The sequence below is a fragment of the Pongo abelii genome, chromosome 4, assembly GCF_028885655.2.
Source record: "Pongo abelii isolate AG06213 chromosome 4, NHGRI_mPonAbe1-v2.0_pri, whole genome shotgun sequence".
Taxonomy (NCBI): Eukaryota; Metazoa; Chordata; class Mammalia; order Primates; family Hominidae; genus Pongo; species Pongo abelii.
The window spans coordinates 155311204-155332909 of record NC_071989.2 but is presented as its reverse complement, the minus strand read 5'-3'; the positions used below and the strand labels follow the sequence as shown (position 1 = coordinate 155332909).

At 41.2% G+C, this 21706-nt stretch overlaps 1 protein-coding gene across 14 annotated transcripts in view; it reads left to right on the top strand.

Moving 5' to 3' along the window:
- The window catches only part of PPP2R2B (protein phosphatase 2 regulatory subunit Bbeta), a 489623-nt gene that overhangs the window by 192844 nt on the left and 275073 nt on the right, over positions 1-21706 (top strand). For 4 of the 14 annotated variants that reach the window (XM_063723936.1, XM_063723931.1, XM_063723937.1 and 1 more), the window contains one exon: positions 12764-12957. In XM_063723936.1, the coding sequence (XP_063580006.1) occupies positions 12888-12957 (70 nt within the window). In that variant the 5' untranslated portion in view covers positions 12764-12887. 14 annotated transcript variants of the gene reach the window in all.

Here is a 21706-nt window from a genome sequence, read left to right as displayed (position 1 = left end):
GCAGGAAGTGCTCTAAACTATGTTGCTGTTGTTGTTTTCCTGGGGAGAGAAATCATTAAATTCTCAAAAGTATCTATGATTCTAAAATGTTAAAGTCATGGCTCAGGGCCTATGCTACTTTTCACATGTAAATTTATAAACTTGGGTTTTCATCTTTTGTTCAGTCCTTGTAGGGCTGTCAGATGCCAAATGGAAATTGCAAAGGTCTCTATTTGCGGAATGTTTAATATCATTATTTTCACTCTATATTTATTCCATGAATATTTATTGAGTTTTAAAATATATACAACCTTGCTTACAAGTTCAAGGTCCATCTAACTCTTGAATTCTGGCTTCTGTAACTTATCACACTAGTACAGTAATGGCCAGAATCACAACCTTTTTTGCATAATGCCTTGAATTTGTCAACATGTTTCCCACATGATGAACTAAGTTTACCATGTACCATTTCCCAAAGCTTCTAAAGCTGCCTATACTTTTCAGATTTCCTCCAAAGAAGGAGAGTGTGGCAGACCATGATGGTGTAGGTGAAGGAAAATAGAACTGGTTAAAGATAGTAGAACTGAGCATAAAGGCTTCCTACCCGACCTCTACAGCCGTGGCTCAGGAGGACTGACACAGCTCCTCCTGCAGCACTTCCCTGGCCCATCACAGGGCTTAAAAGCAGAGGCAAGGGAGAAAAGAGGAACTGTGTTACTTTACAATTTTGTCCAGGGTTGGCCCTGGTGACTTTTGAAAGACAGTAGTAATTTCTCCCCTTGACACTGACCTTAACATACTGGAGAGTTAAGCCAACTTAATTGTCCAATAAATTTTTATTAACCTTCTTAAGAAAAAGTGGTGCATATGACGCAAAACAAAAGTTAAGAAGAGCCATTGTGTGTGTGTGGATGTGATCATGGGATTCAGGACACCAAGTCTCATGCTCGTCTGTCACCATATTACCAGGTAATCTGGGCAAGTCGCATCTTTTCCCTAGGCTTTCGTCATCAGCAAAATGAAGGGCTAGACCTAATGCTCTCTAAGCCCATTTTTTAGCTTTAACTTTGCCAGATGTATGATTAGCATTGCCTGGAGTTAGATAACTGCTAAGTTTGAGGGTAGAATCCCCAAAACTGCCCTAACTTCTGACACCAATTACAAATTCAGAGGGTTCCTAAAATTATTCTCAGTTTTGATAATTCACTAGAAGAATTCACAGAACTCACTGAAAGTGATTATACTCAAGGTTGTGACTTATAGGGAAAGGTTACAGATTAAAATAAACCAAAGAAAGAGATGCATAAGGCAGAGCCTGGGAGAGTTCCAATTGCAACGTTTCAATTGTTGGACGCATTACCCTCCTGCCATTGACCTCATGCGTTACCCCCCTGCCATTAACCTCCTGCCATGTGACAACATGCATAAAGTATTGTCAACCAAAGAAACTTATCTGAGCCTCGTATTTAGTTTTTATTGGAGCTCAATTATGTAGACATGATGGATTGATTGATTATATACAAGACTGAACTTAAGTGTTTAGGTTACCTGATAATCACGTGACCCAAAGCTTCCACCCTGAGTCACATGGTCGTTCTGGTATTGCCACCCCCACCCTAAGTTCCATTGGAGCCAGTCCTCATCCTAAACAAAGACATTGCTGTCATATATGATATAGATTAACTCCAAGAAGCCTAGGGCAAAACCCAGGCCTCTCTTTGGGCAAGGGTAAACCCTTTACTACATAAGCATCCTAGGTTTGTTGTTCATTAATTTTCCCTTGTGATTCATCCTTATTATTAAGCAAACACATATTCACTCTTTTATTCTTTCAAAAGATATATTAGCATAACTAGTAGTGCCAGGCACTGTTCCAGGTACTGCATATAAAGCAGAGAATAAAATAGTTTCTGTCTCCCTGGAAATTATGTTCTACTGTCTCCCTGGAAATTATGTTCTAACCAAAACCAAATAAATATATACGGTCTAGTTGCAATATAGGGATAGAGAGTGATGGACAGAGATGGAGGTGCTAATTTATTTTATACAGAGTAGTCAAGGAAGGTATCCCAGTGAAGCTGATAGTGGAACAGACACATGAAGAAGTAAAGCACTGAGCTATGCTGGTGTCTGAAAGAGAGGGAACATAAGATGCAAAGATCATGGAGTGGGAGTGTTCTCCTGTCTTCCTGCCCTGTCTTCCTTCCCTGTCTGTAAGGAGTGGTGGTGGTGGGAGGGGAGGTGAAATTTGGTGGTGCTGCAGGTGATAAGTTAAAAAAAAAAAAAAAAAAAAAGACAGAGCTATAGCTGGAGCTAAATCTTTCCAGCATTTTAAGGAAGTTTTAGTCTGAATGTGTAGGAAGCCAATAAAAGACTTTGAGCGGAAAAGTGACATGAAGTGATTTGCATTTAAAAGGACCATTCTGCCTGCTGCCTGGAAACTACTCTGTAGGGGTTGGGGGTGAAGGAGGATCAGAGACTGGTTCGAATCTATTGAAATAATCTTGGTGAGATAGGATGATAGTTGGAGCATGGTAGCAGCAGTGGAGATGGTGAGAAGTGGTTGATTCTGGACATATTTCAAAGTTAGAGCAGGGAGGATTGAAAAGATGGGAATGAGAGAGTGCAATGAAGGAACAGGAGGGTGGGGCAGGGTATTGTGGGGCAGAATTGGGGATTGAGATGCCTTATACCCTGTGAAATATCAGCTTGGCTGCTGGTGATATTGCTCTGGAGGTCTGAGGAGAGGTTTATGCTCAAAGTTCAGATTTAGGGTTTTGTTGTTATGTGAGTGGTAAGCTGTGGGACTGAGGACTTTGAACTTTGAACTCTAGGGTAGTTATACATTTAGTGGTCACAGAAGTGAGGAGCTACCAAATGAGCCTGAGGAGTGTACACTGAGGCGGTAGGAGAATAAAGAGAGAGCAATGCCCAGGAATCAGTGAAGAAACTGTATTAGGAAGGAGAGAGTGCTCAACTGCATACAAAACAAACTGTTTGCATGTATCAGTTAAAGACAATGGAATATCTAATTCAATAAGTCCTCAGAAATTAATCCACTGATCATGTGACCACAACATTCTACTCTCCAGTATAATCTAAAAGACTACTAATGGTTCTCTACTAGATGTCTACTAACTGTACCTTTAAATTTCTCCACCTTCATTGGTTATAATAGTGTCCAGATGCCCAGATATGAAAGTGCCCTTTTTGGCAGTGACATCTGGCTATTTGGCTTCTTCTCTTAGCTGGAATTGAAGACTTAGGTGTTGAACTAAATAGTTGACCTATTAGGATGGTAAGTATTACAGTGATGGAATTATATATCACATCTTTCTTGTCTGAGTTTGTTATATGGTATCATCTTACTATTAGAATCCTGGTCTTTTTGTATTTTATTTATTCAGCTTACTAGTTTTAGGGGAAAATGCAGATTGGATTCAAAATTACTATTCTGCATAATATATATAGGTATGTCTATATATATTTTCATCTTCAGTTTGTATAACTTTAAATAGTTTTGAGGCTTATCAGATTAATGTTATTTAGTTTGGTTTTAGCATTACATTCAAGTTTCTAGTAGATAAAAATTTATTTCTTAAAGAACACATTAAAACTCTTTTTGCAAATGGAATAAAAATTTTGAAATATTTCCATTGTACCTCTGCTGTCCAATATGGTAACCGTGGTTACCAGCCCCTAGAAATGTAGCTAGTTTTGAGAGGTCTTTTAGTGTAAAACACCAGATTTCAAAGATTTGGCATAAGAAAAGAATTTAGATATGTCATTAGTAATTCTATATTGATTATATGTTGAAATTATATTTTGACAGATTAAATAAGATAATTTTATCTTCCAAAAATTCAAATATAAATATATTAAAATGAATTTCATCTTTTTGTTCCTCACTTTTTAATGTGAAAATTAGAAAATTTACAATTACAAATGTGGTTTGCATTATATTTCTATTGCACAGAGCTGTTCTATACATTCTGGTCACATATATATTTTTATATGTGACCAGAATTGTTTTATGTGTCTCTTGACTTCCTGGTGTGAAGAAAATGGTTTAATCTTTTCTATACAAGTTTCATCCTATAAAGTATTTCATGGCATTAAAAATACTTATTTTTTTTTACTAAAAAAGTTTAAAATGATAATCTAAAAAATCTAAAATGATGCATGTTCTAAAATATTTTAACAAAAATATGAACACAAAAGAAAACTACATGTAACCATTGCTAATATTTTGATACATTCCTTTTAGCACATGCACATTTCTTAACCAAAAAATTGTAGCAGTTGGCTTATTTTGGTTTATGATTTTTTAAACATCGTGAACATCTATCTTTGTCACTACTTTTAAGCGTTTCTGCACTGCTATACCTTAAGGATACAGCATACTCCATACTCCCCATAAGTAACAGCGGTTTATGATTGTGATGATTTTTTTATCTTTAATAACAGCTGTATTGATATCTAACTCACATGCCATAAGATTCAAACTTTTAAACTATACAATTCAGTGTTTTTTAATTATATTCAGAGTTGTGTAGCTATTGCTCCAAATTTATTTTATTTTATTTATTTATTTATTTATTTATTTATTTATTTACTTTTGAGACGGAGTCTCATTCTGTCGCCCAGGCTGCAGTGCAGTGGCGCAATCTCGGCTCACCGCAAGCTCCGCCTCCTGGGTTCACGCCGTTCTCTTGCCTCAGCTTCCTGAGTAGCTGGGACCACAGGGGCCCGCCACCATGCCCGGCTAATTTTTTTGTATTTTTAGTAGAGACGGGGTTTCACCCTGTTAGCCAGGGTGGCCTCAATCTCCTGACCTCGTGATCCGCCCGCCTGGGCCTCCCAAAGTGTTGGGGCTACAGGCGTGAGCCACCGCGCGGCCGCCCCTATCTAATTTTAGAACATTTTCAACACCCGCAAAAGAAATCCTGAACCCTTTAGCAGTCATTCGCATCCCTTTTTCTTTACCCTCAGTCCTTGGCAACCACTAATCTACTTTCTCTGTCTAAGCAGTTGTCTATTCTGAACGTTTCACATAAATGGAATCATACACTATGTAATCTTTTGTGTCTGGTGTCTTTCACTTAGCATAATGTTTTCAAGTTTCATCTATGTTGTGGCATGTTTCAATACTTCGTTCCTTTCTATAGCTGAATAATATTCTATTGTATGGACATATTAACATTTTGTTTATCCATTTATCAGCTGATGGACATTTTGGGTTGTTTCCACTTTTTGGCTATTATAAATAATGCTACTACATGAACATTTGTGTTCAAGTTTTGGTGGGAACACGTGCTTTCAATTCTCTTCAATATATACATAGAAGTGAAATTTCTGGGTCATATGGTAACTGTGCTTAACATTTTGAAGAACTGGCAAACTATTTGTGGCTGCACTGTTATACAATCCCACAAGCAATGAAGGATTTGAAGGTTCCGATTTTTGCCACATCCTCACCAACACGATTGTGGTGATTTTCAACTGAGAGAATATTTATTCCTAAGAGAGACAAGTAAGAATCTAGCGGTGAGTGGTTTGGAAAGAGACCTCCAGGTGATTCTGTTGTGACCTAAACCCACTGCAATAGACACACACACACACACACAGACACACACACAGACACACACACTCACAATAGCTCAAATCACAGTGGTTAAGAGCATGGGCTGTAGAGACAGATCATGGGTTGGAGCCAGGCTCTCATCTATCCGACTTTGGTTATATTATTTACCTCTATTAGCCTCAGTAAAATGGAGATGATACTGTATAGAGGCTGTTGTTAGAATAAAATGAGACAATGCAAGTAAAACCCTTTCCACAGTGCCTAGTATATAATAAATGCTCAGTGTAAGCTATTATTACTATATAAATGAATCAATAATTTTCCATCATATGAACTCATTATAATTTGCCTAACAAATTATTTTGTTGGGCATTTGGGTTGTTTCCAGTTTTTCATGATTATAAGCAATGTTCTTTAGAAATAATTTTATGGCTAAATTTTTGCCCACATCCATGGTTATTTTCTTAGAATAAATTCTGTAAAGTGTTATTTCTTGGTATATTTTTTAAAGGTTTGAAAGACATTTCCAAACACTTATTCTTGTTTAAATTATACTAAAATTTTACTTTGAGCAATGTAATCAGGTACTAAGTATATCCCTGGAGTGTTGCTAAACTGGTTTTGGAAATTCTCACCTTATATCTAACAAATATACTGTAAACTAAAACTTTCTTGCACAGGACAGCCTGAATTTAACTCTAAAACCAATGAATGATAAGAGGTACAAGAAGATGTTTTATCTCATGCTCTCAGATTTAGACTCTTGAGTTTTGTAACTTTTCTCCCTTTGCATCAATATCCTAACTAGACAAGTAAAACAGCTGTCAATGAAATCATGCACAGTAGATATTTTTGTTTAGTATTGAAGCAAATCAAGGGCAAGAGTAAGGTCACAATAGAACCTGAATAGTCAAAAGGAATGATTCCTTGAGAGTGGGCATGACTGAACATTCCTACATTGTTAGGTCTAGAAGCCCTATAAAAGCAATCACTCACAAGTCTATCATGGCATTTTCATAACCAGCCTGGAAAGGATCAGACAAGGGCATCAAATTTCCTCTGATGGATATGGGAAACCTTCAGGGAAAGGTAGGATTTTAAGAGTTATTTAACATTATGGCAGAAGTTTGGTTGAATGGTGGAATGCTCTGGAACTGACATAACTTGGGGGATTTATTGTACAGAAATTGGAGGGGACTTTGCACCGATAACAGAGATGAAGGGAACGATACATCAGCAAGTAATGTGTTTCTACTGGCAGACTGGTAAATGTTTAACAACTGGCTCTCAAAAAAAAAAAAAACCCTGAATTTTCATAGTTTTTTTAAAATTTTCTGTGATATAAATATCCTACCATGGCAGATTTCTGATGTTAAGCTACTAACATGATGTCACTCAAAACAGAACTAGAAAGACATGTACGTGATCAGCAAAATCAGCTCTGAATAGCCAGTACCTACCAGCTTCAGTGTACCACTGTGTATTTTCATAAGTTTCTGTACTTGAATTTCAGTTGCAGAAACATTTACATGGTAAAATCCATTAAGAGTCCAGAGTCTAGAATTAATACAACACTTTGAGGGCAAGAGGTTTTGTTTTCTTTTCCCAGGTTAAATGCCACGTTAAAGGATCACTTATATGGCATTACATGTTGTAGCATGCACAAACAGGAATTGCAAACTTGCTAGAAATTCAAGAGGTCATTCTCTGGACGGTCAGCACATAAACCACCTTAGAGAGAAAGTTGTGCAATTGGTGCTTAGTGATCATAGAGAGAAATTCCATATGATTCCACAATAGAGAAATGTGACTAGGTCGGCACATACATAATGAGAAAGTCCAAGAGAAGATAATCCTGATTCCTTTCATTTGCACGAGACTTCATGGTTTATAAAGGGCTTTTTGCAAGATGATAAAATTTCATGTATCTAGTTTCTAGTTGTTCATTAAGACAGATTGATAGGCAGTAAAACTGAGGTTTCTAGGTCACTTCTGTTCACATGAACAATTGACTTGGAGTGCATCTCTTCAATTCTCTGCAAGTGGGAGATCTCATGAAGTACCGCAGGAGGAAGAAGGGTCATTTTAGTGAAGCCTGGCTCTGAGCCAAACCTGGACTAAGCACTTTCCTTACCTCTGAAGCCACCCAACAACCCTGTGAAGTAGCAACTATTGTTTTCTTCCATTTTGCAAATATAGAGGTTCAGAGATGTTAAATTACTTACCAAAGGTCATGAAATTTATAAATGCCTGAGCTGGGACACAAACCAGGACTGTCTGACACCTAAAGCCTCTATTAAGACTCTCCAGACTGGCTTAGGTCAAAGGTTTTAGTAAAATTGTAGATATTTAATGTGCTAATTGGACAGGGTGACCCAAAAGGTTCCTGTGTAGGAAGCATTAGCCTAAGGAAGGAGGAGTGGGTATGTGAGTGTTGGGGGAGGAGACCATGACAAGGGTGGTTAAAAAAAAGAATGTGTCCATATGCTGTCAATACTGAGCTGGGTAACTTAAGAAGGCTGTGTATTTGTAATTGGCCTTTTCTATGTAAAGCACAAGCCTGAAATAGGTCAGTCTTTCAGAGTTCCCTCTGCTGCCCCCTTTGAAGACTATGGCCCCTTTTACATAGACTGTAAATTAGACACTAAGTTCCATGACATCAGAGACTGACTACATCTTATACACTGGCGTTGCTGAATCTATAATCCTATCCCAGTGTCTGACATAGTTAAGTACTTGCACACTTGCTGAACATTGATGATGGTGATGATGACGAAAGTAAATACTCAAAGTAATAGCAATGTATTTTTTCCACATATTATCTCATTTAATCCTTGTAATAACTCTATGAAACAAATACTATTCATTTTCCTAATTTATAGATAAGAAAATGATGGTTTAGGGAGATCTTGTAACTTGCTTGAGGACACAAAAATAAGTGACAGAAAATGATATCAGAGCCTTGGCACTTAACATTGCACTATAGTCTGTCGATATAGAATGCATTTGCTGTATTTCTAAGAAAGTTCATGTTATTAAAATTAGATGATAGAATTTAAGTTCTATGAAGAAAGAAATTCTGTTTTATATAAATCTATATCCTTGGCACCTAGAGCAATTCTTTTTTTTTTTTTTCTTGAGAAGGAGTCTTGCTCTGTCTCCCAGGCTGGAGTGCAGTGGTGCGATGCAACCTCTGCCTCCCGGGTTCAAGCGATTCTCCTGCCTCAGCCTCCCGAGTAGCTGGGACTACAGGCGTGTGCCACCATGCCTGGCTAATTTTTTGTATTTTTAGTAGAGACAGGGTTTCACCATGTTAGCCAGGATGGCCTCGATCTCCTGACCTCATAATCTGCCTGACTCGGCCTCCCAAAGTGCTGGGATTACAGGTGTGAGCCACCGCGCCTGGCCAGAATAATTCTTTACATAAGTGCTTGGTAAATTTTGATCGTATATATGCATACAGGAATAAATTGAACCAATTATTTCAATAGGAATACAGCTTATGAGCTAGAAAATTTCCAGCTCACAACAGATTATTTTAATATGAATTTTAAGAAGGGGGGAGGTATGAAACCTAAATATTAAAGTAAGATATTCAGCAATTTATTCATTTGTTTAAGAAATGTTTGTCTCCAACAAATATAATTAAGCATCTACTAAGTGCCAGTTAGTCAACAGAAAAGATCTAGTGAGGCCAGGCATGGTGGCTCACTCCAGTAATCCCAGCACTTTGGAAGGCCGAGTCAGGTAGATCACTGAGGTCAGGAGTTTGAGACCAACCTGGCCAACATGATGAAACCCCATCTCTGCTGAAAAATACAAAAATTAGCTGGGTGTGGTGGTCCATGTCTTAGTCCCAGCTACTCAGGAGTCTGAGGCACAAGACTCACTTGAACCCAGGAGGCAGAGGTTGCAGTGAGCCGTGATCGTGTCACTGCAATCCAGCCTGGGCGACAGAGTGAGACTCTGGCTCAAAAAAATAAAATAAATAAAATAAAATAAAATAAAGAAAATAAAAGTAAAAGATCTAGAGAAAATGGCCAACAATAATAAGTAAACAAATATTATAAAATGCTGTGGGACATGAAAAAGACAAAAAAAAAATGTGGAGGCAGAAAACACTGGAAGTCAGGACTATGGTGTGGTCAGGGAATGCCTCAACAAAGCAGGGACAGTTGAGAGGCTGAATGCCAAGACGTGAGGAAGTGTCAAAGAACATAGCATGCAGAAATGCCCACCACTTTTGGAAAGATCTTGACATTTTAGAGGAATAGAGAAGTGGCCAGTGAGTCTTTTGAAGACTGATCTCTGCAGCCTACTCCCATCTCCCCCACTCTCTCCCCCACCCCCCCGGCTCCACAGTGGTGCACAGGGCTCTTTTCACTCCCTTACCTCCACCACAGGTCATTGTGTTATGGCACAGAGCCAACAGCTTTTTTTCCCCTTGGTTTTGGGTGGATGAGCTAGTTCTCTCATATTAGAAAAGAGTAGTTGGCCAAATGGAAACCTTGAAATCTACTTAAACAATGGAGACCTAGCCAATCTGCCTTCTCAGAACATGTGTCTTAGGAAAAGTGCCTGGACTGTTGAATAAATGCAGGAGAAAGTTTGCAGGATATGTGAAAAGAAAAATAAATAAACCCAGAGACTCGATCTGTAGAAGGGAAGGGACATTCTCCCCATTGGTTACAGTGGAAAATTTCTCAAGCACAGCCTGGCCAATGAGCCTGGGCCTATCTGATTCATCACACAGCTCTGTCCCAATCTAGCCCATGATTCAGAAAGATACAGGGGAAATTTTCCCAAATACTATTCCAAGGCCTCCTGAAACAATTTAAGATCATTCCAACCAAAGGCACAATGTCTTCTCATCATTTTGATTCGCTAAGAGATGAACTTAGCTTTTCCCCACTCTGCTCCTACTCCAAATTGTGCCAATATCCAAGAGAAGCTGCAATGTGTAACTACAAAAGGACTTAATGTTGGAACTTTGGTGATAGATACAGCTCATCCCATGGAAGAACCAGCCACAACAACTGGTACTGAAGTGGATTAAATCAACTTGTACCCGTCTTCACCTGTTACTAAAATTTTAAATGTGTATTTTGAACAAACAAGTGTATAAGCCTTAAGCACCAGATGAAAATAAAATAGAATCTACTGAAAGTTGAACTGAACTCCCCCCACCACACACACACACACACACACACACACACACACACACGTAACTATGTCAAGGAACATTTCTGCTCTTTTCTCCCAGGGATATGCAGTCAATTTCTGGAGATGAGGACGATATCCTTTTCTGTCTACCAGAAGTACCCATACTGCATGGAAATCTAATGACAATTCCCAACCTCAGTTAAGGACTTGTTTTTCCATTTTTTTGAACTTCAAATACTTTCTAAATTGTGTTAACCGAAGCATTGTATGTATATAATTAACTCATAGGTCCCTCTGGGCCCATCTAGCTAAATTTGTGGAGCTTAACTGAGCAAAACATTTGCTGATGTCTCTCCCTACAGTGATACCCATTGAAATGAATACCTTCTACAAGGTGGAGCCTAGGAAATGTCGTTTCCAATTGGCTTTCTAGTGATTGGGGTTGATGTCTTTTCCAAATTGGCTTTCTAGTGATTTGGGTTGCTTCATTAAATGTTTTTGGTTGTTTCATAACAATAATAATCTCATTTTCTTTCAAAAGCAGAGTTTGAAATTTGGGAAAACATGGGTGGGGAGGGAATTCTATATTTTCTTCCTAGTTGAAGTAGGAAGACAGGTCTCTTTTCTGTATTAACTGGACTCCTGAAATTCTCCCAAGGTAGCAGTGGCTCTCTGTGGGCACAGGGCTCTTATGCTTATGTTCCTGTGCTTCAGTGTGCCTTCCATGCTGACAGCAAATAGAAGGTGTTCCTGCACAAGCAAAACCTAACGGAGGGGCTGCAATAATTTGTCCAAAACGAAGTGCAAAGGGCAAGGGAGAGTGGACTTTTTCAGACTGACCCTGTTTACTAGTCTGGTGCTTTCCTCCACCTGTGTAGACACAGATGCTTTATTGAACACCAGCCTCCTACAGTTAGAAGGTATTTTGACTCTTAGGAATGGGGGAACCAGTTGCAAAGTTCTGGCCCCTGCTCTCCCTCCTATTCCTAGTAGAGGGCTTAAGATAGGCTCTGAGCGGCACTTCCCACTTTCTCCTTTTTCTGAAGCTTCGAGCCCCAAACCTCGCCCTTTAAATTCACCAAGGGACCACATGCATCATATAAGGGTGAGGAAAAGGGACCTGGATGTAGACTTCCTGACTATCCAAAGGAACCTACTTATCTTTGCTGTCCTCAAGTTCAGGTGTCCGGAGAAAGGCAGTGAGCTAGAGGCTCTGGGTGCTAGCGTAGACGCGGCCCTTAGCTGAGTGGCGCGAGAGGGGGGAGGAGGTTGGAAGAGCGCGTCTATGCGTTCCACCTGAACCTGCAAGCTAGTCGCTTGCTGCCCAGGTGCCGATTCGCGGCTGCATGCGCTCCACTGCAGCAAAGAGCAGCCGCAGCCTCTGCCTCGGCCACCACCGCTGCTGGGAAAGAGTCCTGGGGCTGCTGACGCGGTTGGGAGGAGCCTCGCCTTTAATGCACCAGCCGCCTCCAGCCTCCTGCAGCAGCAGCAGCAGCAGCAGCAGCTGCGAGTGCGCGCGTGTGGGTGTGAGGTTGAGTGCGCTGGCGCCGGCCGCAGCGCCCTGCCCAGCTCCGCGCCAGCTTCCCTACCCCCGCCTACCGGAGCCGCCCTCCCGTGGGACCAGCACCCTCATTCCGGCCAGGCAAGCCTGAATCCTGTCCCTGCCATCTCGCCACTGCAGCTCCGGTCCAGAAAGGCACCATTTTGTCACGGCTGCCCGCTCTCCCAGGGGGAGGAGGGATCTTTTTTGCATTTTGGAGCGGCTGCCAACGAGGGGAACCTGTTGGGCATCTCCCCAGACCCGCTTGTGAGCGCCTCCGGGGCGGGCGGGCGGGACCAGACCCCTCGGGGCACGGCGCATCTTGGCACCCGGAGGCAGCGGAGGCAGGCGCAGCATCCTCGCTGGGAACTGGAGCTGGAGTGAGCGCACCGCGCGGGAGGAGCCGCCGCAGCCTCGCAGAACCCGAGTGGAGGAGGTGACAGCTCCATTGCCGGGTTTTTATTTTTTTTCTCTCCGCCTCCCCGTCTCCTCCTCAGGCTCGGACCATGGTGCAGTCCCACTGGCTCCCCTGCCCCCCTCTCCTGTGAGACTGGCTGCGGGGAGGGATCATGGATACTTGTCTGCCGGCTTCTGGTTCCCACGCAAGTAAGCCTGCTGTCAATGGAGGAGGACATTGATACCCGCAAAATCAACAACAGTTTCCTGCGCGACCACAGCTATGCGACCGAAGGTAACGCCAGCCCCGCCGCATTCCGCCGTTGGGGCCGGGCGCAAGTTGCGGATCACTGTGCTTCCTGGGCAGCTGGGCGCGTAGTGGCGGAGACTCCTCCGGGCCCTAGGGCTGGGGCGGGGGCTCGGCTGGCCCCGGCAGCCGCCAGTGCACCTCGCATCCATCCGGGCTCCGCGAGGCGAGCCCGGCGTTCAGCAGCAGGTGGACCCGGCGCCCACGGGAGTTAAAATGGCCCTCAGGGATTAGGCTTTTCAGGGTGGGGCTCTCGCCCAGAAAGATGACCCCAGGAAAGCAGATGACCCCTCCCCCGAGATGTTTGCAGGGGTCTTAGGGGGAGATAAGAAGGGAGGGGCCCAGTAGGACCTTGGTCCCCCCTCCCTGAGCGAAACGATGTTATGTCTCTCAGTGGCTGCAGGGAGGGCAAGGTTTCATTTCCTGCCCATTCATCTCCCCGGCCGGCCAGGTTACCTGCTCAGACAATCAAAACCCCAAAAGGCCCTTTGCAGACGGGCGAACCTCTTTCCTTTTGGAAGTGCATTAGTAAAAATAAAAAGGTGGCTGGGGAAATAGTGCTCTGGCGGCCAGCGAATGAGGCTGACACGTGGGGTGAGCAACGCGATCGGTGGGGCCTTTAAAAATCACCATTATGAATTCTGCAGCAGTAGTTTCTGCTGAATCAACAGCCAGCAGAAAGCAAAAGGGTTCAGCAAGCTGAGCTTTGCCAAGAGGTGAAATTGTCGTCTCTCCCTCTCTCCCAGCTTGTTCTGACATAAGCACTAGTGCTGTGCGGGCAGGAAGGGAAAGTCAGCAGGTGGAATCTCATTCTGCCTTTTGTGTGTGAATAGAGAGTAGAGGCATTTTTTTCCCCCAATGCCAAAACTTTTGCATTTTTGCTTTCATTTTCTACCTGTAGGCCTTTTATCCTTAGCCACTCGTACAAAGTGTTGCATTATCACATTGTAATATCCATTCGAGAAAATGTATGTGGAAGTGCTTTAGGACAATGTTGCAAGGCGTATTAATTTAAAATTATTATTCTTGGATGCTAACATTTCTGTAATATTTAATCAAATCAAAGGCTACTAGAGAAATGTGATGGGGGAGTAAAAGAGTTCAAGCTCTGAAAGAAATAAAAAGACACACACACATCTGGGGGTAAAGGTGGCATCTTCTATAAACATCCCTGGAAGTTCTAGATAGAAGCAATGTCCAGTGCTATTGAAAGTATATTCTCCATTTGTCATCATTTTTGGAGAGCATCAAGCCCAGTGTGCCCATGGTGCTAGACAGATAAAGCAGAGTTGTAAGCCCTGGCCTCCAGGAGCTTAGAGATGGCTTTTAAGATGTGCAGCCCATCCCTCCCCTATACAGAGCACCATACTTACCGATTCTTTTTCTGTGCATGATGGCAACCTGATTGTAAGACGTTCTCCCTCAATCTTAGTGCTTTGTCACTGACTCAGTGACCTGGTAGCATATGACTAACTCTGTATCTAAGCATGTCATCCAAGAGAGAAGTTGGCCTTGGGTCTGTTGGCTTTTGGGGGAACATTTCTTTCTGTTTGTAACCACAAAGAAAGAGAGCTGCCTTCATGTTTTCTTGTATATTACATTATGTAGGCAAGAGAAACTTAGCAAGCTGAGAAAATGCCCAGAGTGGAGCTATGTGTACAGGAGTGTCAATTGTGAAGTGAAGAAATCAGTTAAAAATGGCATTCTTTATTGTTTTCAGGGCCCTGGATATTACCTTTGTTCTTATTTTTATTCCTTTTTTGAAAACTCTGATTCTGGATAGAATATCTAGGTTCATATAGTCAAAAATAGATATGAGTTTATAGCAATGAGATTTCTGGCATGTGAGAATCAACCTCTCAGATTTCTTTCTCTTTCTCAAACACACACACATACTAATCACACTCAAAACTAACAAACCTTTATTTCACAGAAGCTTCCAGGTTTTAAAATCTGATCTTAGAGAAGGTATGGAAAGAAAAGGAAAATAGAACTTAAACGATGTAAATACCAGAAGTTGGATAGAGCAAGAAGTTCCCTATAGTTTTGACCTATTCATTTCAGGGAAGATTCATGCAATTTTGTTGCCAGAGCGGGAAGAGTCCCTGTTCTTCCAATGAATACCTTAAGAAGTGTTAGTATACCTTGAAAGAGCACCAGATCAAAAGACTCTTTTTAAAAATTCTCCTCACTGGGGACTTGCCCCACAAGTTCTCTTCCCCCTTATTAACTTATACCCTCTTACTGGGTGGGGAATTATCTTCTAGTCCTTCCATAGATCTTGCTTTTCTGTTTCCTTTAACATTTCTACATTTTCCTCCTACCTGCTCAGTTATGTCAGATTGTTCTTTTTTTTCTTCAAAAATATCTCCTTCGCATGTATTTCTGAATTTTTCTTCTGTTTGCTCAGATCATTCCACATTGCAGTGTTCTATTTAAAGCTGAAAGGTTTTTGCTGTGTAGTTAGTGTGAAGGACTCTAAACTCAATTTGCATTTAAGTGGTGGCTGCAGGCAAGTTCATCCAACTAAGAGCAATGCAAATGCTAAAAGACACTTTCACCCAAGCTCTGCTCTCTCAGTCTCTTTCTCTCTCTTTCTCAAAAGAATGCATGGTATGCATTTAATAAATAAATTTCCTAGGACTTTTTTTTAATTCTGAGCGTGAAAATTACCACCCTCCCCTACCTTTCCTCCTCTTTTAAAGTTAACATCTTTGAGCATCTTCTATGTTCCAAGCACTGTGCTGAGCTCTTTATGTATAGCATTTCAATATATCTAAACCCTGTTAAATGGATGTTGCCATTTCCATTTTCAAAGAAGGGAACTGATGCAACTGAGGTCTGGAGATGTTACTAATTTGCCAAAAGTCACACATTCAATGGAAAACCTTGTCTTCAAACTCAAGCCAGTGTCTGAAGGCCAGGTTCTCCCACTAGGAAATTCTGCACTGCTTAATTTTCCTTTAACCATCAGCTCTTATTCTGGGAAAGATTGCAATGGTTTTATCTCGGTGTATAAGCTGTGTTTCCATCAGGCATAAAATCCTTTGCAGGGAGAATTTGAAGTGTATGTATGGGGTTATATAGAGGAAGGGCCTTGGGTGGGGTTGAAATTTCCCACAAAAGTAAAGTCAACACAATGGTTTGATTTTTTTTTTTTTTTAAGATATGGAACCCCAGGTTTCCTAACCAGGGATTCATCTCTCAAATCTCTCTGTATGTGGGTTTCCTGCTATATTTTTAGGCTTCTGTTACAGCCAAGTAAAACCCTATCTCCATTATAGCAGTCTGTGAGTTTTCTAGATTAATCTTCCTACTTTCAAATGGGGCCACAGATAGACCGAATATTCTACACAGATGGGGTGTTTTAAAATAACTGCTCTGTTCTCAGTTTCCTTAGCTGGAAAGCGGGAACAACAATAGAACCTATGCCGAAGAAAAATTATTTGATGCAGAGAAAGCACTCAAGCACTCGGGATATGCCTAATACAAAGCCCACCCTTAATTCATTATAGCTGTTATTGTTACTTAATGTACTTCCTGGTTATATTCTGGCAACAAGTGGGTTCCACCTTCCCTCAGAAGCCTTTTTTAAAAACTATCTTGTTTATACATATTAAAGGAAGAACAAGTTTACTATTCCAAGTAGCTCCTTTCAATTATTGATTCATTCTGCCTTTAATTCCTCCAACAAATACTGACGTTTTGCAGAGGTGATACGGGATGTTCCAATACAGACATGGTCTCTGTCCTCATGGATCTTTCAATCTAGCAGAGGAGATAGTATGAGACAAATAATTTTGCAAATAAATATATAGTTACCAATTGTGATAAGTGATATTTAGGAAAGGCACAAGATGCCTTGGTGTCATAAGGTGGAAAGGTGGATCTAATTTAGATCGGGAGTTCAAGGACAGCCCCTCAGACAGCTGAAACTGAGAACTAAAGGATGAATTTGCAATTAACAAGACCTGAAAGCATTTTAGGCAGAAGGGACAATAGGTACAAAAGCCCAGAGAGATAAAATAGCCTAACTGAGTCAAGGAATGGAAAGATGACTATGGCTAGGAATAGGGAGAAGAGTGATAAAAATGAGAATGGAGTCTGCAGTTCATTTTGAAATGTACTAAAAGCAAGAAAGATTAATGCTAAGAGAGAGGGATTGGTAAATGGATAGACATATGATAAAGCAAGTATAAAATGTTAGTCACTGGCGGGCCGTGGTGTTGTGTGCCTGTAATCCCAGCTACTCAGGAGGCTGAGGCAGGAAATCACTTGAACTTGGGAGGCAGAGGTTGCAGTGAGCCAAGGCCGTGCCACCACACTCCAGTCTGGTGATAGAGTGAGACTCCATCTCAAAAAAAAAAGTTAATGACTAAATTGAGGTGGTGGGTCTATGGATAATCACTGTAATTTTTTTTCCACTTTGCAGTCTGTATGAATTTTCATAATAAAATGTTGGGGGAATAAAAGACTGGAGAAGTATTCAGGTACCAGATCATATCAAGCCTTTTTGACCACAAGGAGTTTGGACTCTATCCAAAGATGAATGGAAAGCCATTAAGGAAGAGGGAAACATGATCAGATTTGTTTTTCTAGAAGCTTAATCTGGCTGCTATGTAGGATGGGGTTAGAGAGCCAGGTATGTAATGAAAAAGAATGAAAGTTGGGAGATAATTAGGAGATCATGGTGTGCTCCAGGATGGTGGCATCAGTAGAGATAGAGAGAATTAGATGGATTTAAGATACATAATAGAGAAAGAATGCATTGTACTTACTTACTATGATTGGGTGCAGATGGAGAAGGTGATGTCAAGGACAACTCCCAGAATTTTGCCATGAAAATGGATGCATAATGGGGCTCGTCACTGACAGCGGAAATAGACTGAAAACTGATTAGTTTGAGAAGACAGTGAGACATCTAGTTTCACAGTGAGACTTGCAAGTAGACAATTGGATTTCTGGGTCTGAAGCTCAAGAGAAAGACCTGGACTAGATAATAAATTTGGGATTAAACATCACCAGCATATTAAAGGTGCTTAAAACTATATGAATAGATGAGTTGCCCCGGATAAGAGCATTTCAGGGCAAAATTTGAACCAATGAGTGAGAAAGTACAAGGAAGCGGATCTTGGCTTGGTATGAAGAAATTGTAGCAAAAAAGTACCTCACAATAGAATAGGGCCTTGGTAAGCATAACTAACCACACACTGATATTATTCAAGTAATACTATAATATATGGCCATTTCTCAGCAATGTGGTAGGATAAGAAGAGTCCAGTCTTGGATGAGTTGAGTTTAGAACGTCTCCAGATTTGAGATCTGAGTGATTTGTGAAATACATTAGCTTTTTAGGGCCACAGAGAGTAAAAGTGAGGAAGTAAAGTTTCCTCCTCCATCCCCCATTCCACATAAGCTCAAGAAACGGGGAACTTATGATGAATAAAGCTGGGAAGGTACATGAAAATGGCTTTTGATATGAAGATGCTGGGAAGGCATTGAAAAAATAAAAGGGGGTAGTGTCATATGATGGAGAGCTGCCTCATAGTTCCTTAAGTTGCTTTGGTATTTGTATGCAAATGCCAGATCAGAATGCTATTTCCAATGCATATGGATGAATGTTTGAGCTCTCTGCTGTTCTCAGAGAAACCTGAAATGCGAGGTGAGAAGTAGCTGCCTTACACTATTGTAAATGACCTTTCTGGGGATGGGAAATGTTCTGCTACTAAACATAATAACCAGAATGCATTAAAAATCACTAGCAAGTATTCATTATTAGCATCCAGGTCCCCAGGGGCAATCCCAAGCCCTTTATGAGTGCTGGTCAGAATTGTACCAATGATCCTGGGGTGAATAATATTAGGCCAGTCCTGTCAAAATATTGGTAATGACCAATGAAAAGAGCACAGCTGCAGACTGACATTCCTAGACTTTGGTATTTGCATTTAAGAAGAAATAAGGGTCCAATTTAGACACTTAGCTGAGGGAAAGAAACTAAGGTATCACGAGTACTGTCTATTCCAGGCATTTTCCTAGGTATTTCTTATGTTTACTCATTTAATCTCCTTCAACAACCCAGAGAGAATGGTTGCATTAACCCCATTTTTAAAATAAGAAATTTCAAGGTACAGAGAACCAAAGGAACTTGCATAACAAATACATATGTATTACAAACATACTCACTTATAAGTGGCATAACCAGATTAGAGCCCATGACTGTGTGGATTCTTGGCACATGTTCTTTGCCCACCCGTGCTGCTCAGGATCTTTTGGAGAAATGCAAGTTGTGGTCCACCCTCCACATATATCCCATTGGTGCCTACTCGGTGCTGCTGGATTTACTTGATCCATCTTCTCCTAGCACAGCAGTGCATGTCTCTGGACCTTTCCCATTATCCCACAGGGAGGGAGCTGAATTCTACGACCCAGTAACAGAATCCTTAGCTGACTTACTCCTGTAGATTTCTTCTGTTATATAATAAGAACAGAAAAAAGTGTTTATGGAATTGAGCAATCAAGATGTGAGAACTAGCTGGAGTTTTTTGAATAGCCTTCTCCATGTCACTCATCCCCAGTGTAGGACAGTAAGCATGCAGCTACCAAACTGAGCTGAGATGGTCCCGCTGGGCCATCTAGGCACCCACTCTTCCCAGCTCATGACAACTCATATAGTTGCCTGGGCCACAGCACGAGGAATATGACAGAGGCAGCTGTGGGATGGCAGATGTTCTTTTGCACATAAATATGTAGATGTCTGAGGCTCCACTTTGGCCAGAGTGGCTCTCCAGCTGGTTCCCCTCATCTTCCATTAATAAGATGATTTTGCTTTCACCCAACTTGTCATCTTTACCACCAAATTTCCTTCTTTTGACTCTCCAATAGAACTCTAGAATCAGGCTGAAAGTCAGCCCCAACATAACTATCTCACAGAAAGCACAGATTATTTTTATAAGTCCACTAGGAACTTTGTCAGAAATAACCCAGGAATCTTTGAGTTCTTCTGCTCCAAGTTCACTGTGAAAAGAGTTAATAGTGGGAAATATTAATAGTTAATGTTCATAGCTTTCTTTGGAGAAAGGGTCATCCTGGGTAATGAGAAGGGCTGTGTGCATGTATAGGGGGTAGTCAGACTTTCACTTCTGTGCTTTAGAGGTAAAAGACTTGATCGCTTACAACAAATGTTAAATGAAGTAGGCAGGGGGGTCTGTGTTTAAGGGGAAAAAACATGTGTGGAGTTTAGGAATCTAGAGGGGCCCCTATGAACAGGTTTTAACCTGAGAAGGATGGAGTCTGTTGGACGGAGCGTGCCGAAGAGTACCTTACCTGTGGGAGGATGTGTTTCAGGTGTACTGGCCTTCGTGCTTGGTGTGTTAGTCAGCTCAGACTGCATTTTAAAAAATGCTACATACTGGGTTGCCTAAACAACAGAAATTTTGTTTTCTCACATTTCTGGAGTCTGGAAGTCCAAGATCAAGGTGCCAGCAGGGTTGGTTTCTGGTGAGTTCTCTTTTCCCATGTATAGCCAACTTCTTACTGGGTCCTCATTTGGCCTTTCTCCTGTGTGCAAGTGTGAAAAGAGAGAGAGCAATCTCTGGCATTTTTTTTTTCTTCTTGCAAGGGGACCAGCCCCATAAGACCTTATCCTTATGACCTCATTTAATCTTAATTATCTCCTTAAAGGACCTATCTCCAAATACAGTCACACTAGGAGTTAGGGCTTCAACATATAGATTGGGGTGGAGGGGGGCACAATTGGGTCCGTAACATTGGGGAACTGAAAACCTCCTCCATCAAGCATTGCTTATCACACTGGTATGAATCCTTGTTAAGCAATGAACCTGAAGTGGTCACAGAATGGCAGGCTGCCTCCTCCACTTGACGTAGAAGGATCAGCTTGATGTCCCTCTACAGACACACAAGGGTGTAGAGGGTGGCAAAGCTGTAAATGTCTCTAATAGGGAATATTGCAGCAAGATGCTGCTGAGAGTTTCCAGGTGGTCTGCAGATAGAACTTGGGTCCCTAAGTACAAAATACCACCAGGAAGGACCTTACCACAGTGGGAGAGCCACACAGGAAACTCAGTGAAACTAACATTGCTCATGTAGCCTTGTAGAAGTCAGGTTAGGGCTAGAGACACTCAAGTTGGGAGGTCTGTTGGTTCATGCCAACTGCATTATTGTAATTCACATTTCCCTCTGCCTTTATGTTTTTATTTATAAGTCGAATAATACTATACTCTTTCTTACTTAAAAGGATTAAAGCATGATAAGTAGATAAAGCATGAATCACCCTCCATCCCATGCCCATCCCACTTTCCTACCCAAAGGTTACCATTATCAGTAGTTGGTAGACTTCCTCAGAGCCATCTTTCTATTCATACATTTAAATATACATGTACAGGTATATAGTTGGGGAGGATGTTTGCATAAATGAGTACACACTGCCTGTTTTATTTGCATTTTGTTTGTTCTTCTACTAGTGATATGTCTACAAGATTTTTCCATATCAGAACACCTACATCTGTCTCATGCCTTTTAATGGCTGCACAGTGCTCCATAGTATGACAGTACCACAGTTTATTTAGTAGTTCCCTGTGGATAGAAAATTGTTTCCAGCTTTTATATTACATAAGATGCTGCAGTGATTATCTGTGTATGTGTGTTTTTGTTTAAATGTTCTTCTTCCTGATTTTATTATCTTTAAAGCTGAGATGACAGTTCCCATTTCTTAGCAAAA